The sequence below is a fragment of the Crinia signifera genome, chromosome 4, assembly GCF_055691185.1.
Source record: "Crinia signifera chromosome 4, ASM5569118v1, whole genome shotgun sequence".
In the NCBI taxonomy this organism is placed as follows: Eukaryota; Metazoa; Chordata; class Amphibia; order Anura; family Myobatrachidae; genus Crinia; species Crinia signifera.
This window is the reverse complement of record NC_139220.1, coordinates 143,574,916-143,592,493: the sequence shown is the minus strand read 5'-3', so window position 1 is coordinate 143,592,493 and position 17,578 is coordinate 143,574,916. Positions and strand designations below refer to the sequence as shown.

Genomic DNA, 17,578 nt, shown 5'->3' with positions numbered 1-17,578 from the left:
ATTTAAAACTCTGCCACTGTCCCCAGCTAAGTGGTGCGGTCTATGCGGTGCTCTATGCCGGAGCTTCGATGTGCACTGTTCCGGAAGTGCCCCCTGGTGCTTTGCCTCCAGGGAGCGTCGCAGCAGCAGCTCTCCTCCTCGGCTCGCAGCTAAGATCTTGGCCCTGCCCATTATCTCCTCCAGCTCCTCAGTCTCGATTGTGGGGTTCTCATCACTGGGTAAGTGTCCCAGATGCTCAGTGGCACACACTAATAGCAGCTGTCTCATGGCCGGCATTGTCTTCCCAGCAGCTGTAAATCAACATAGCATGTGCTGCTGATCAGTACATAATCCCATCACAGTCGCTGTGTCAGAATGTGAATTTCGGCACATTACCTGTGTCAGAATATGAATTTTGGCTCATTCCCTGTGTCGCAATGTGAATTTCAGGCATATTACCTGTGTCCTAAAGTGAATTTTGTGCATATTCCGTGTCCTAATGTGAATTTTGGCCTATTATGTGTGGCATAACATGTAAGGGGCGTATTGCACTGGGAAGGGAATATTTTTTGCACATGGGGAAACGCTGGTAAATCACCGGTAAGTAAGTGTACAAAAAGTAGAATGCGGGTTACAAAAGTCTGGCCACCCCTGGTATTATTCTGGCACCAGCTTACTAACATTATGGGGGAAATGTACTAAAATAGGAGTTCTGTTTCACATGGGATGTTGCTATGGGCAACCAATAAGAATCTACATCTTAATTTAGCACCATCTGGATGATAATCTGATTGGTTGCCCATTGCAACATTCCATGTGAAATAGAACGCCTTAGTAAATGTGCCCCTATGAATGTGCCCCTTTGAAGTGTACAAACGCCACTCCCATCCGATTGGCTCCCGGCGTGCCGATCACAGAATTCCATACACTAAATGGGGCGCGTTCATGTCGAGACAAATGCACGCCCCATTCTCGGCAATGGACGCACGAGCATGTGTACCCTCGTGCATCCTCATCCACTGTATCGCCATCCGCCAGATACCATAAGATTGCGAGCCGGCGGACATGATGAAAATGGATCCAGCTGTAATGTATTCCTACTGTCCTTAGAAGAATGCCTTATTTTTCAGAATTCAGACATTTATGGCTGTTTTCATGAATTCTGTCATCATTTCTTTAATAATAATGTAAAATACACATCTAAAAAAAATCTTATTTTAATGTTCAAATATAAAACAATAATTTCAAGTAGAATACATTCTAAAACATTTAGAACGATAGGTTAATATAACACTAATATTCACTGACCTAGTAATATTGTATACATTGAAGCAAATATATAGTGTGGCTGGAGTGTGGCATTGTGGTGACATCACACACCGTTTCCCGGAGCCGGGCAGTGTGGAGAGGAGTAATACCCTATGTGATTGCCATCTGGCACTATTGGAGTTACTTTTAATACATACACTTGCTTGGGACATTGACTAAATCGGCAACAACACGAGAAAATGTGTTTTTTTATATATATACTGTACATACATACAGACATGTGTCAGCAGTGGCACTCCACACCTAGATCCAACAGGCTTTCCCAGGCCTTTCTTATTTACCATTGAACATCTGTAACTTTGCCAACACACCAGCATGTCTGGTTGCTGATAGCGTTGCCTCTGGAGGTGGCACGGCTACTTCTGGAGGTGATGTGGCTACTTCTCCTTGTCTTGAGCACCAGTAATTGGCATGGCATTGCGGGGGCATTGTTACAACTCCTCAGCACTATGTAATCCATATCCAGACCACCTTCCTTCCCTGCGCCCCTCAATTTGGAATGTAAATATTCCAATAATGTGGTTTCTGGTCATAACCAGATTAATTGGTTGAAAGCCAACCATGCAATTGCTGTTATCCCTATTTTCTATGTCAGAAACAGGGGATCCTTAGGTATGCTTATCCCTGCACATTAAGCAGCTAAACATCCTTCCTATTCCGCAGTTGCACTTTGCCTCCATGACAATTTAAGTCTGTAGTGGATTGTTCCTTGCAGTGAAATGTGAATGGCTGTGTTAATGTATTGGCTTTGCTTGAGGTCTTCTCTTTTCTCCTGTGTGTGTGCAGCGTGTCAGATGAATCATTTCCACTACAACAAGTAGCGGTGCTTGGAGGTATCGGTGATGGTGTCTGTTCTAAATAGCCTTCTTTTAAACACCGATTTGAAAGAACTTCCTTTTCTTTTGAGTTTCTCCATTTCATTCTTCTGTTCTGAAACCAGATTTTAACCTGTTGGAATATGGTGTAATAAGATATTAAGCAGGATTTAATTTGAAAGGATCCTACAAACTTATTTAATGCTGCCCTCAATCTCAACTCAAAAACAAAAACTTCTGTATGCATTTACCATGAATTGCTAGCATTTGGTTTGTTGAATCCTTTGAGTATGGCTAACTAAAGTTTTTTTAACCCTTTGAGTGCAAATTTAAAATATCCTCTAAAAATGCCAGTGTTGCTCACATTTGTTATTTAAATTCAAATAAAAATAGTGTCTAAAAAAAATATTATATTCCCTATATAAAAGGTAAACATTACAGGCCATTATGATGAATACAAATTTTGGCTTAGCAATTTTCAAGGCTCATTTGACCAATTCCTGTTGCACTCAAATGGTTAATAAATATAAATATAACAACTTCCTAATAAGGTATGTTTCCAATCAACAAGAAAACAAGCCGAAATATACACCCTAATGAGGAAAAGGACAAATTGCAAATAGAAAAACTAAAGAAGAAATAATTCTGGACAATTTATAGCCACATGAACAAATATTAATTTACAGGCATTTACAGATAATATTGCTGTCATTAATGTAAGCTGTAATATATTTATTATCAAAGTCATATAGAATGATGGATAGGAATGGCAATCCCTGGTATGGGAGATGGGCCGATCAGAGAGTGGGGGTACACAGTCTGAGCACTATAATAAGGGCAGAGCTGAACAGGGAGTCTGTGAAGGAAAAGTGTGAGGTAAATTTACTAAGAGTTCTATTTTAAGTTTTGATGATGTTGCCCATAGCAACCAGTCAGATTCTACTTCTTATTTATTAAGCACCTTATACAGGATCTGATTGGTTGCTATGGGCAACATCTCATCTTCAATAGAACTCCCATTTTAGCAAATTTACCCCTGTGACTCAATGGGAGATGGGGCTATGTCCCATGTCTCCCGGAAAAAAAAAACCTGCTTCGTGTAGGCTATGCCATAAATTGTGGGGTACCACCAGGCCTCTGGAATAAAGGATACTGTAACAGTTATTGTATTCAGTTGGGGAGAACCCAAAAGACACAGATTTTAGATGTTCAAATACAGAATAGAAGATGGAGTCTAGTTAAAGCAGCTGATTGTCTCAAAGAGCAGGGCAATGACTTAAGGCCCCCATACACTGAGACGATTTGGTCTGATTTTGGCCGATTGCGACCAATTGGGCCTTTAAATCGGACCAAATCCGCTGTGCCTGACATGCCGTCGGGCCCGATGCGCGGTCCCGTGGGAATCAGACCCGACCAGGTGGTCGGACCTGCTGCCTGTGTATGGGCACCTTAAGAGGGCTTACTCAGCAGCCTACACTAGCAGAGGGCAGAAACACTGAAGTGCACTGTGAACATACAGTAAGATTCCCATGAAAAGTAGCATATAAAACATTGAAAGTATTAAAGATACAGAACATTCTGAATAAATAACTAGGGATAAGTGTATAAAAAGAGTAATATAAATAATAACATTTTATTATACTTAATTTCATAAGTAATATAACTCACAAAATTTGGGAGAAAGGGGTCAGGACTTGGTAAGTACGCCTTTGGCCTTGTGCAAGATAAGGGGGTATGGCCTCCCTCGCTTGTCACACTGGTGGCATGGTCATTAATTTTAATATTGTCATCCATTCATTGCCACCTCCTGTGCACCATGAACATGGTTCCCACTTCCCATACTCTCCTGGAGGGGAACTGGCTAATACTGTATAAAATAATATGAGCCATTAGATAGCCTGCCATTCTTTTTCATATAATTCCATAATTCAATACATAAGCAGAGCTTGGGGAAGAGAGCATGAAGTAATACAAGTACGTACATACAGTAGCTTTCATTTCAAAAATGGACTACCCACTCCAAAGTCTAAAAGGTGATGTTTCTGAGTGTGAACAGCTCTTTCTACAATGTTTACAGAATTTTTGCATTTACCTGAGATTCCTTTAACATAAGATTAACGGCAAGTTTCTTTCTGTCAGCTTTACTAATGTACTTTTGTTTCTGGAACATCTTCTCAAGTGCTTTCCTCTGCTCGTCAGAAAAGACGGCACGTCTTAGGATCACTCTTCTGGTCTTGGAGTTTGAGTCTTTTGATAGCAGTGGTATTTCACTTCGATGTCCTTTTTGAAAAAATATAATTTATTATTGTTTTGGGCAGGCATATTTTTACCTTAGTATCCAAACTACATTAACCACTTAACATCCCACAACCTATACATAAGTTCCCCCCAGTGCCTAAACCTAATGGAATGCCTGCAGTCAGAATTCCGGCTTCAGAATCTTCTTGAATGTCAGGATGCCAGGACCGGTCTTCTGGCTACAAGTCGTAATGCCGACATCGATATTCTGACTGCTGTCACCCCGTCCACCAGGATTTTAACCACATCCCATAAATACAATAGTAATCATAATTAGCAAAGCCTCAGGAAAGTACAAGACAGAATATAGTGCCTTGCTTTACATACCATTTACAATAAAAACTACTATGTGTTTATAGTGCAAAGTAAGTAATCTGATAATTTAAACAAAAATCAAAGTCCAATTCTTAATTGCTTAGAAAGTATGAAGATTAACATATTAGAATAAGAACTCACATACCCTCCCTTGCAATTACCAATGCAGCTTTACTACTTACACAATGGATTGGTGTGTGTATATGTATGTATGTATGTATGTATGTATGTATGTGTATATATATATATATATGTATGTGTATGTGTGTATGTATGTATATATATATATATATATATCTTGCAGCATGTAATTAAAAATGATCTGGAGATAATTTTCTGAATATACATAGATATTCTAACCAATAGAGAAGTGCACATTTACTATACTATTACTACTATACTACTACTACTATATAAAATGAGTCAGTGGAGCCATTTAGACAGTGCTGAGATAGGCATACAAATATCTTTACAACATACTAAGGAACAAATAGGGTTGAAGTTACCAAAAACATAAAAGAAAAATGGGCAGACTAGGGGCGAGATTTGATCACTTTTAAAGCTTAGAGCATCTGGCCCTAGATTGGCCAAGATGTTCTTAGCTGCCATCATATTCTGGGACAGATATATCAAGCTTCAAAAAGTGATAAAATGGAGCGTGATAAACAGCCAGCCAATCAGCTCTCAACTGCTATATCACAGACTGGGTTTGAAAAATTACAGTAAGAATCTGATTGGCTGCTTGTTTATCACTGTTCATTGTATCACTTTTTGAGGCTTGATATATTTGGCCCTTAGGACCAGATGTATCAAGCTTCAACAGTGATAAAATGGACAGTGATAAACAGCCAGCCAATCAGCTCCTACCTGCCATGTCACAGGCTGGGTTTGAAAAAGAACAGGTAGGAGCTGATTGGCTGCTTGTATATCACTCTCCACTTTATCACTTTTTGAAGCTTGATACCTCTGGCCCTCAATGTTTCTATATAACATATCACTGTGTCTAGGCATGAAGCACTTAACATCCTTTAAAAATAGTTTCTTATAGTCACAATGAGAAGTGTCTCCTAATCTGTACAGCAACATTGATTTGACTTTTGTGAAAGACCACCTTGGAGTGAGGAAAAGGTTTAGTCATGGTTTTCATTTTTCTATTGTCATTCAATACCTCCCTGTTAAATGGATAATTAATAGAACACTCTCAAACTGTGCATCAGTCTAAGCTAATAAACAATCCTGGCAGTTGATAATGTGACCTATGTATTCAACCAGTTTTTTTTCTATATACTCATCTCATGCTTTTAATCCCTTTTCAGGTAGTAGAGGTTACAGGAGAAGATGAGCTTAAAAGAGTCTATAAAAGTCATTTTCATTCACTGCTTTATTTTTCAGTCAAGTGTTTAAATGGTGTTCAGAGGTCCCACTGGAATGTGACACAGGATAAAAGATTGCATATAGATCCCTGCTTTGTGGCTGTACAAAAGGGCAAATGACCCTTGCCAAGGCCTTTTCAGCATGAAATTGTTCCTAAAGTTCATCTGCATGGTAAAAAATTGTGGTTAAGTCGCGTGTGGATGAGTAAAGTGAATGCGTCGATTGGTCACGGTACTGTCATCCATTCTCCTGCACCCCAAGCCCTGTAAGATGCTCTGTGGGAAAGTGTCAGCCCCCTTAGGAGATGTCCATACGCTTGCAGCTCATTAAACTGCCACTATTTACTGCCTCACTTGTCACAAATCATTCTCCTTAACAATGCTTCCCCATTCAGAAAGCTTGCAATATTAGTATGTAATGAAGTAAGCAGTATACTGAAAAATCTTAGTCACTTTACCAACTAAATAATCAGAATTTAGCTTTTCTCTTCACTCAGTTATACTGTATATTTATATTGGAATGATGATAAACACCATTTACTTGTGGAACATAAAATCATTCAGTATTCAAATATAAATTTTAAAGTATTAATATTTGCTAGGTATTCCGCTTTATTCGTTTATTTCTAACTTTTGTAAATATATTGTATACATATACTGAAACAAATGTAATTATAGGAAACCATGGCTACCAATAGAAAAGCATTACGTTTTATATCATTTTCTCTATTTGCATCTGAATAACTGGAAGAACATTAAGCATTGTGTCAGTATTTTGGCAACAAGGAAGCTATTAGCCTCTTGTCTGACTGGTTCAGTTTCCACTGGGGCATTTTCAATTGTTCAGAGTTACTATATAGGATAAATCTTCAGAATGGACACTGAATACGACTGCTGTGATTTTTCTTAGGAATTAGCTCCTCACCATTGCATCATCAATTAGCTTTCTAGGACCCATTAAATCCTGCTGCTCTGGTTTACAAAATAACTGAAGCATAACTGATGAAGCGTAAAACTTACTTGGAAAAGCAGTGGGGGAGGCAGGGTGCTGACAGGACCCACCGCAGTAAGACGGGTAGAATGGCAGGGGTGGGAGAAATACGTATTTTGAAACACCTGCAACAAATAACAATAATACTAATTAATCATTTTATTTATATAGCGCTCTTTCTCCAATAGGATTCAAGACACTTAATATGCATTTTATCATTCTATTTATTTAAATAACACCAACATTTATTTATTACCGGTTATTTATAAAGCACACACATATTCAGCAGCACTTTACAGAGAATATTTGAACATTCACATCAGTCCCTGCCGCAGTGGAGCTTACAATCTATATTCCCTACACACATTCATTCTAGGGTTACTTTTTGTTGAAAGCCAATTAACCTACCAGTATAATTTAGGACCGAGGGAGGAAACTGCAGTACCTGGAGGAAACCCACGCAAGTACGGGGAGAATATACAAACTCCACAGAGTTAGGGCCATGGTGGGAATCAAATCCATGACCTCAGCGCTGAGAGGCAGTAATGCTAACCATTACACCATCGGTGCTACAATTGTATTACATTACTTATCATGTCATTCTTCAATAAAATGTATAATGAACAGTACACATTATTAGTCTTTTCAAACAAATTTAGTTAAAAATGAATTTAAATAATATTTTAGCGCAATAAGATCATGGATCTGATGATATATACTATTACGGATTAGCATGAATGTAGGTAATGTGTATCTTGTCATCTTAATGGACAAAGCAATAAGCCGAGTAAACAATATCATTTAAAGTTATAATGGCCGGAATGCGGATGTTAGGTCTACAGTATCTAGATAGAAAGTCAAAAGGTTGACACCAAAAGGTCAACATACACTAGGTCTACACTGACTAAAGGTCAAGATAGCTTATGATAGTTTTTTGGGGTGCCGCACCCTGCACCTAGATATAGCGCTAGGGACCCCCAATATACAGAGAAGCCTTGACGTGGCTTGGGGGCATAGCATACACCTGCGCAGGTATATGTAACCAATATCTCTGAATTCTATTTTCATGTAGTGTTCAAGATTGGTTACTAATACCACTCAGTGTGCTGGGGAACCAATGTCTTGTTACTTACTCAGTATTAACCCCTCCCTTGCATGCACCTGAATGGTATTACTGAACTAATTTGAACATCTACCACTATCTGTATGTATATTGTTAGAGGCAGAAGGGAGCTTGTATTAGGCGGAGATGCAGGTCCTGATATGCCACATGGAGTAGTCTAGGTTGCTCCAAGGTAGGTAGCTCTTAGTTCAGATATATCAAGTAAGGAGCCATTATCATGTGGCTCCTTGCTGGTTAATCGTAGACCCAATTTAGGGTAACGGTGGTGTGGGGTGTGGTGCCCCTGGACTGGTTGGGCTGGGTGGCTTTAGTGCGGCATGCCCTTACATTCTATTAACACTTTTTCCTCACTAACACTATCTCTCTTATTTTAATTGCATTCCATTTTTTATTTTCTTTCTCTCTTTATATATAGCTTTGGCTTTCTATCACTAATTATTAACACTATAGTATCTCACTGGCGTGCCGCACTGGGCACCCTAGCTTATGATATTTTTTTGGGGTGCCGCACCCTGCACCTAGATATAGCGCTAGGGACCCCCAATATACAGAGAAGCCTTGATGTGGCTTGGGGGCATAGCATACACCTGCGCAGGTATATGTAACCAATATTTCTGAATTCTATTATCATGTAGTGTTCAAGATTGATTACTTATACTATTCAGTGTGGTGGGGGAAAAACTGTCTGCTGTTAGGGGCAGATCTGCGCTGCGGGACCCTGAATTCGGCAGCGGCGGCATGCGGAGGGGTAAGGGGGGTGTTTAACTTCACTTGGGAAGGTGGGTGGGAGGGCAAGGGGAAGGTGGGTGAGAGGGCTAGGGGGAGCGATGCTGCCGATATCGGCGGCTGGCGCAAAAATTCCAGTTACGCCACTGAGCACACCAGGAACTTTTGCATTCTGGTGGAATTAATGCAATAAAGATTATCTATCCTTGGGTATCAATGCCTATTTCCCTATAAATTGTAAGCTTGCAAGCAGGGCCCTCATTCCTTTGACTGTCTGTAAATACCCATAAAGGAATATACTGTGCTCTATAAGAAACTGTTAATAAATATAATTAAAATACTTTTAATAGACACCTCCTGCTGCATTTACATACAGACACAGCAAGCAGCAGTGATAGCAACACCAACCACATTTATTACCATTTATTTATTAGCAGTTATTTATATAGTGAACACATATTCCGCAGCACTTTACAGAGAATATTATAGTTCATTTTTTAATCGGAGCCAATTAACCTACCAGTATATTTTTGGATTGTGGGAGGAAACTGGAGCACCCAAAGGAAACCCACACAATTACAGGGAGAATATACAAACTCTGCACAGTTAGGGCCATGGTGGGAATCAAACTCATGACCTTATTGCTGCAAGGTAATAATTACACTGTCCGCACTGCCCACAAATTAGCCACAAATTGCAGAAATTTCCATGTTTATTCTGCTATTTATTCTTGTTACTTTGCACTATTTGTTTGATACACATGTGAAAAGCATAGCTGGTATTAATTGCCAAATAATGTACAAAGAGACAAGGCATAGCATACTACAAGTTAGAATATGTAACTTTATAAACAGCATAAAACAATAAGTAAAAATGTAAAGGTGCCCATACAAGTTTCGATTTTAACGTGCTGTGGGTTTTGAACTTCAAGGTGCCGTGCGATTTTGGCAGGGTTTTTTTAAAGTTTATAGTTACCTAATGGACATCGCATGTACTACAAAAGTGATGCGAGATACTTTCTGTGCTATACAATATTGTACCCGTGGGGATGCGCATCGCATCCCCGCAGGTACACGGTGCGATTCTAACCAATGCGATGCGTTCCTAACTTTAAAAGTTCAAAACGCATGTTAAAATCGCAACGTGTATGGGCACCTTAAGAAGTATTTGTGGTTGAGCTAATTGGCAGAAGACTCATTAGATGCTAGCAACCAAAAAATCCTTTAGATTTATTCAAAATTAAATATTAAGGGGCCAAGGTGCAGCAGGGCACCTCCACATCCCCATCAAAGTAATATAATCTAGGCAGTTTTTGTATTTGAAATGAAGATGTTAATTTTCTTTCTTGAGTTTTTACATTCTTACTTCAGCTGGGTACACACTAGAAAATGGGCAAACGATGCAATTGTCTTAAACGATTTCCCTTAAACTCCTGGACAAATTATTTGGGGCCTGATTCAAACTTGGTCACAAGTGAAAAACCTTAAGTTATATAAATTGCATAGTGGTTGCCATTTTGTATCAACCTGAAGAAGGGTACAGGCAATATCTGAAACCTTGTCTTTTGAGGCCTAAAGAGATTAATAACCTTAAGCCCTGTATACACGGGGCGAGTCTAGCCAATATCGCCGGGTATATGGTCGATAAGCGACCATATTCCCGTGTGTACGGGGCTACTGTTGCTGGGAGCACTCTGCCGCGACCAGCCCTGGGGTCAGTCGCCTGTTCGGAGGAGCTTGCTTGCGGATCTCATGTTCTTTTTTGGATTACTGCATTTATGGGATTTTGCCATGAATTCAGAATACTATTATATTGGGAGTTCAAGCTAAAATATGAAATATATTATTTTGTGTTAGTATAGGAATACATTTTGTGTAAAAGATAAAGTCAACACCAAAATGTGATGCACACTAAAGGCATCACAACTCATATTATTCAATATATTAAATTAGATACATATTGTATTTTATTTAGAAAATGTAGATGCAGACATTGCAGATCTATATTTTAAGGCCCATACACACTGGGTGACTTCGAGCTAAAAGTCACTCAAAACAGCCTGTTTGAGCGGTTTTCAGCTCAAAGCTGCCCAGTGTGTATGGGCTGGCGATGAGTGGTGAGCGCTGCTGCGTGCTCCCACAACATCGCCGGGAAAGCCCCTCATCTGAGCGGGAAAGCTGCTCAGTGTGTATGCACTGAGCGGCTTTCCCCGCAGCGATGATTTTCATCATCGCTGTCCATACATGCTGGGCATAGTCGCCCAGTGTGTATGGACCTTTAGAAATACAGTGTGAAGATCACTATCTCTCACAACAATCAAATGAATAAAAAATGCACTCCCATAAACTTACAAACTTCTGGACACAGATAAACATAAAAAATCTTTATGTAACAAAACACTGCTAAAAGCATTTCAGCACTAAAATTCACACACACACATATATGTGTGTGTGTGTGTGTGTGTGTGTGTGTGTATTTGTATGTATATACATACATATATATGTATGTATATTAATTTATTTATAGTTTCTTTTATCTCGCAGCAGATTCGATGGAGAGAGAGAGAGAGAGAGAGAGAGAGAGAGAGAGAGAGAGAGAGAGAGAGTGTGTTGTGGCTTCAGGTCAGTATTTTATCTATAGTATGTAGATATAAAGGGTGAAATGTAATATGGTGAGAAAATCAGAAAGTGAGAGATTTGGTTAAAAAAATCTCCAGGTTTTTTTAAAGCGGCAATCAGTTACACTGCAGAACCAGTTTGATTTTGCAGTGTACATGATTGTCCCTTTAACTGGAGATTTCTTACCAAATCTCTCACTTTCTGATTCTCTCACCATATGAAATTTCACCCAGAGCGTGAAATGAGAACATATAGAGGGTTTGTGTTTGAAATAGGTAATGACCCTGTATGACGTACAGCTGCTTTTAAAGATTTATTTGCCTAATGTACAGTAGTTGCATTCTGAAATATTACTAACAAACAGTTTTTTTTTTTTTATAGAAATATTCATCATAGTGAAGGTATGAACTATCCATGTTGGCATAGAGTTAAGTTACTTTATTTTAGATAGTTTGCCGAGCATAGAACCCGGAAGTAGCCATGCTGGCACCGTGAAACTACACAAGTTCCGAACAAAATTATATGTTTAGAAAATTTAAATCAACTGTATATTTTTAACAGTATGATACCCTCTATCCATTTAATTAAACAATGGGGGTTATTTCTGGTTCACTCGCAAAGGCAAATTCACTCTCTAATGGACAAAACCATGTGCACTGTTTCTGTGCAGGGTAAATACTGGCTGCCTTATTTTTACGGTGCAATATAGATATCAGTTTAAAGTAAAACTCCACCCAAATCTAATGCTGGCCACACATCAGAAAGATATCGTTCCAACCAGCCAACTTTTGGCTGGTTGGAATGATAATCTTTCTAGTGTGTGGGAGCAAACGATTATCAGCCGTTTGCTCCCACACGGCCAAAAACGCTGATAAACGTCCAAAAATGGTCGTTCCAACTAGCTGGGAAAAATCAAACCTGTTTGATTTTTCCCAGCTGATCGTGTTGATGTGTGGGGAAAGTTCCCCCAACTGCCCGATAAGTAGGCGGACACTGAACAGCAGTGTCCGCCTACTACATGTTCTTCCCTGCCAGCGGCTCGGGTGAGCGGGGGAGTTGATGACAGCAGCACGTCCCCTGCACCTTCCTAACCACTAAAAGCAGCACAAAGCCACATTCCCCTGGCAATCACAGATATCCCCTCCCCATTACCGGCAAAACCGCAGTCTCCGGCACCCATCCACATAGACCAGCACCCCTGCAATTGCCGGCAGCAAGGTCCAGGCGCCGCCGCTGTGCTGTAGCTGCCAGCTGAGTCCTGGAGAGCCTGTACAGTCTCTGCTCCTGCCAGGTACTGCTGCAGACCCCCCTAACCCCCACGATCAGTACACTCACCCCCCAACTATGCTCCCTGTCAGCACACCTGCCTATGCACTTCTCTGCTTTCTCTATCCTGTCCGAGACTATAGAGAGATAAGCCGGCGTGTGTTAGCTACATAGGGAGAACAAAAGACGCCAACGTTAAAATAGATAAGAAATATCATCCCATATGAATTGTGACGTGAACCCCAATGATTAAAACATAAGGGATGCATAAATAAAAATATAGCACCACTTATCTGTAATTAAAAAAAACAGCTGTAATTTTCTATGCTGAAATAAAGGAGAGACAAGCGGGGGTCTCTGAGCTACATGCAGTGACAGGTAGCTACTGGAGTCTAAATAAACAGAGATATTATTCCCGTAGAAACTGTGATAAAACCACTATAGCCCAAGAAATAAAACATAAGGAATACAAAAAATATAAGATCATATCTTTGATAATAGACTGTTTGTTAAACACATGAGCGGCACACAGGAGCCGACATTAACATACTAGCAAGGACAAGTGGTCAGCTAAACATATAAATACTAATGCAGCATTGGAACGTATAGGCTAGAACGCGGACATAATAGATGCATGTGTTGAATTTTTAATAAATTATTTAAAAAGGATAAAAAACAAAAAGGTAAATAAGGCATACTTAACTAAAGCCGATCAGAAGAGAACTATCAAACTGAATATAACAACTGGCACACAGCCCAGACTGAACTGACACAGTATCGAAGTAACCCTGCCCGTATAACAGAAGTGACTGTAACAGCAACATAGTAACACTATTTCATTATCAAAGAATTGAAAGGAAACATTACAGAAATTACAAACGCAGCAACGTCTATTACCAGCCTACTCTGGAGAAACATCTTTTGGAATAAGGGGTACAAAATAAGCATAATAAATAATAAAAATATAACAAATTAATAACAGAAGTAGTAAGTTAAAGTGATATCTAGCAAATAAGTGTCAGATCATCCTATACCTCTTACATTTTTAAAACAATTTTTCTACTTTTTATCACACTATATAAAACTCTACTATTATTAAAGTAGTGTATTGTTACATTCAATGCCCGCCCACTTCCGTGACATCAGAAGTTGGACAGAAGTTGGCTGGACTAAAAAAAAAAAAAAAAAGTTTTCTGCTTGGAAGAAAAGTTGGTTAGATGTGTGGGGAACTGTTTTAGTTGGACTGTCAAGTTGGATGGTTGGAGGTTTGAAGGGTTTTAAAAAAGTTGGTCAGAAGTTGGTCTGATGTGTGGCCAGCATAACTCTCTCTGCACAAGTTACCTCTGCCCCACTTGAGAAGGAATCTGCCTTTACAAGTGAACCAGAATAAGGGCCAATGTGTGTTAGAATACAGGTTGCGTATCCCTTATCCAAAATGGTCGGGACCAGAAGAATTTTGGAAAATGGATTATTCCATATTTTGGAAGATTTTTATATTTTAATTAAATATCTTGAGGTATCTTGCATTTATGTTGTATAAGTACATCAAACACATAAAATACACACAAATATATTTTATTTGTGCATGAAACAAGATTTTAAAACATGAAACAAAGTTTGTCATATCTCAGACATTGACTTTGAATGCCAAGCTTTTGCACATATTTAGTGCCAATTACAAGTTATTTCCCCAGTAGTGCCAGTTACAGATATAGCCAGTAGGTTTTTAGCAAAAAATACAAATTGGAGACTATGGTTTTCAGAATAATTTGGATAACGGATATTTGGATAAGGGTTACTCAACCTGTATCTGAAAGCATATTTTCATATTACTGTATATCATGTTTAGCTTTCAGCACATAAGTAGCTATGGAAAAATCTATGTTGTGAAACTAGTCACATCAGAGGCCTGAGGTTATCTATCTATCTATCTATCTAATACTTGCCTACCTGACCCTCTCCATGCGGGAGAAAATGCTCTGTTCCTGGACTTCCCTGGTAATGTATGATTGCCATCACCTGTGGGGAGCTAGGTAAAGGTGTTTCACCACAGGTGATGGCAATCATACATTACCAGGGAAGTCCAGGAACAGAGCATTTTCTCCCTCATGGAGAGGGTCAGGTAGGCAAGTATGATCGATCTATCTATCTTTCTATCTAGATCAGTGGTCAGGGAACTCAGTCCTCATTACCCCACACAGTGCATGTTTTGCTGGTAACCCATCAGGTGCACAGGTGTACTAATTACTCACAGACACATTTTATAAGGTCCGCAGGTGGAGTTAATTATTTAACTTGTGATTCTGTGAGGAGACTTGCAAAACATGCACTGCATGGGGTAATGAGCATCGAGTTCCCTGACCACTGATCTAGATAGATCGTGTGCATGTGACTTTACTATTGATCGGCTGATAATTATCTCTTTTTTTTTATCTTTTATCTTTGGACACTTTAATATAGGAGTACTCAGACTGTTACTTATTAATTCAATATATTAATTCCTATATATTTGTCCAAGTAGCGATTGTTCATATGTTACTTGTTAGTGCAACACTTTATTTTACTTGGTACTGTATAGGCCGTAAAGACTAAAAGCTATTGTCTTGTTCTACAAATTGTATTTTTGCCCTTTGACCTTTATTCTTTGTTTAATAGTGTGTATATTGTATTATCTTTAATGCTCTATTGTTTTGATAATGCAGATATTGGGTGAAATGTAATAGGATGAGAGATTCAGAAAGTGAGAGATTTGGTAAGAAATCACTGCAAAACCAGATTGATTTGGAAGTATAAATGATTGCCGCTTTAAAAAAAAAAAAACTGGAGATTTTTTATCAAATCTCTTCACTTTCTCATCCTATTACATTTTACCATTTTCAATAAAAAAAAAAAAACAGTGTGATTTTTTTTTTTTTACTATATATAAAACAGTCGGATATTATAAATAAATGATAACCATAAATAGTAATGCTTGATTTGCACACTACTGCCTTAATGCTAAAGTTTCTTGGTGCCTGTCCACAAGCAAACAATTATCCTTACAGAACAGATGGTCAATGCCAGATGTTACATTGGCTTGTTTCCCGAAAATGATAAATCATCGTCTCATTAATTACTCAATCACATTATTGTTTAATTATGTGTGAATTACTTTGTTATTAAACTAAATGTATAAACTCATTATAATTTGAATTCTCAGTAGTGGATTAAATATATATTTCTCAGGTCTTCTATGAAGCATAATTATCCACCTCCAATGCAGAATAATACCTTTAATAAGCTATTCATATTTGCATTCTGCATTGTGTCACTTATTAATATTACCAGTGCTATACAGGCACAGATAATCAAGCACAAAACAGCACTAAACCATAGAACTGTGCAGGATTATATTTGGTATTTTTCCATACATCATTATTATATACTGTATGTATCTAGTTAACATTTGGCAGATGTATTAAGCCTTAACAAGAGATAAATGCAGGTGTAATAAAGAGATAAATACCCAGCCAATCACCTGCTAACTGCCATGTTACAGGCTGTGTTTGAAAAAAGTCAGTAAGGAGCTGATTGGCTGGACGTTTATCTCTCTTTATCACCCTTGCATTTATCTCTTGTTAGGGCTTAATACATCTGCCCCTATGTACTGTATATCCTCAGCAGCAGATTGTTTGAGCTGGTGCTGGTAAGAGTCATTGCCCTACAGTTACTGCAGCTGGTGGCAGTAGTGAGAGGTGCAGATGTATGGGCTGTGGCACCTACCTGTTCTGTGCTGGAAGTCGGCCCCGGTGTGTGGAAGATAGGGAGCAGCCGGGCTAACCAGATGAACAGCCCATGTTACAGGATATGTACCTCCCAAGGGGCTGATTTGTTCCGCTGCAGGACACAGAGTGACTGCTGGCCAAGTGTTGCACGCCACAGGCAAATCCTGCACAGCAGGCTGCTCCTTATCCCTCAGCAGGTCATCTATTAGGAAACTTCTCCCCAGACCCCCACAGCCATGAGGCACCGAGGTATGGTGGAGGGATGTAGGATGCCTCATCAGGTCCCATCTCACAGTGGGAGATACAGCAGCTCCAGGCATCATCCTAAGCACTAGTCACACCTTAGGCAAAGTTTCCTGCACTTTGCAACTACTTTGTCTAGGAGAAATGCAGTGCCGGGGACCCCTGGGAGGCAGGATAAGTCAGTGAGTAAATGTCAATGAATACAAGTTACAGATGCAGCCCCATTAGCAGTCCACCGATCTAAGACAAGGGGCTCTTCTGGGAGAAGGTGTGTCCAGCTCATTCATTATGTCAAGTGCCTATGACATGGACAACAATTAACTCTTGCACATGACTTAAGCACAGCCTAGAGCTTTATATTGGACTGTTGCTGTGAAAAAATGTTTTAAGTGATGTACTTGCTGGGAATGTGTCACAAGCAATACATAACTTGCGTTGCGATTTGATAATGATTGCACATATAAATATTTTTATTGCTATTTCCAATTGTGATTGAGCGAGAGCGAGTTAGTTTAAAAGCTAGATTATTTATTTTGTTGAAATGTTACCATTTGGAACAAATAAATGAAAAAACGTATATGTACTTTAACGAAGTGATACATTGATCCAATCTGATGAAAGCTTTTGTTGGTGTACATTAAGTTGATATACGATAAAGGGCAGCATGCATGGTGTAATGGTTAGCATTACTGCCTCACAGCATTGAGTTCATGGGTTCGATTCCCACCTAACTGTGCG

General features: G+C 39.2%; 1 protein-coding gene across 1 annotated transcript; it reads right to left on the bottom strand.

Annotated features, from left to right (window-relative positions):
• Positions 1-1,241: 1,241 nt before the first annotated feature.
• DBX2 (developing brain homeobox 2) lies at positions 1,242-17,075 on the bottom strand. Its single transcript, XM_083179681.1, has 4 exons — positions 16,596-17,075; positions 7,130-7,225; positions 4,216-4,403; positions 1,242-2,256 (listed from the first exon to the last, which is right to left on the bottom strand). The coding sequence occupies exons 1-4, from the start codon at positions 16,918-16,920 to the stop codon at positions 1,948-1,950; spliced, it is 918 nt and encodes a 305-aa protein (XP_083035807.1). The 5' UTR covers positions 16,921-17,075; the 3' UTR covers positions 1,242-1,947.
• Positions 17,076-17,578: the final 503 nt, after the last annotated feature.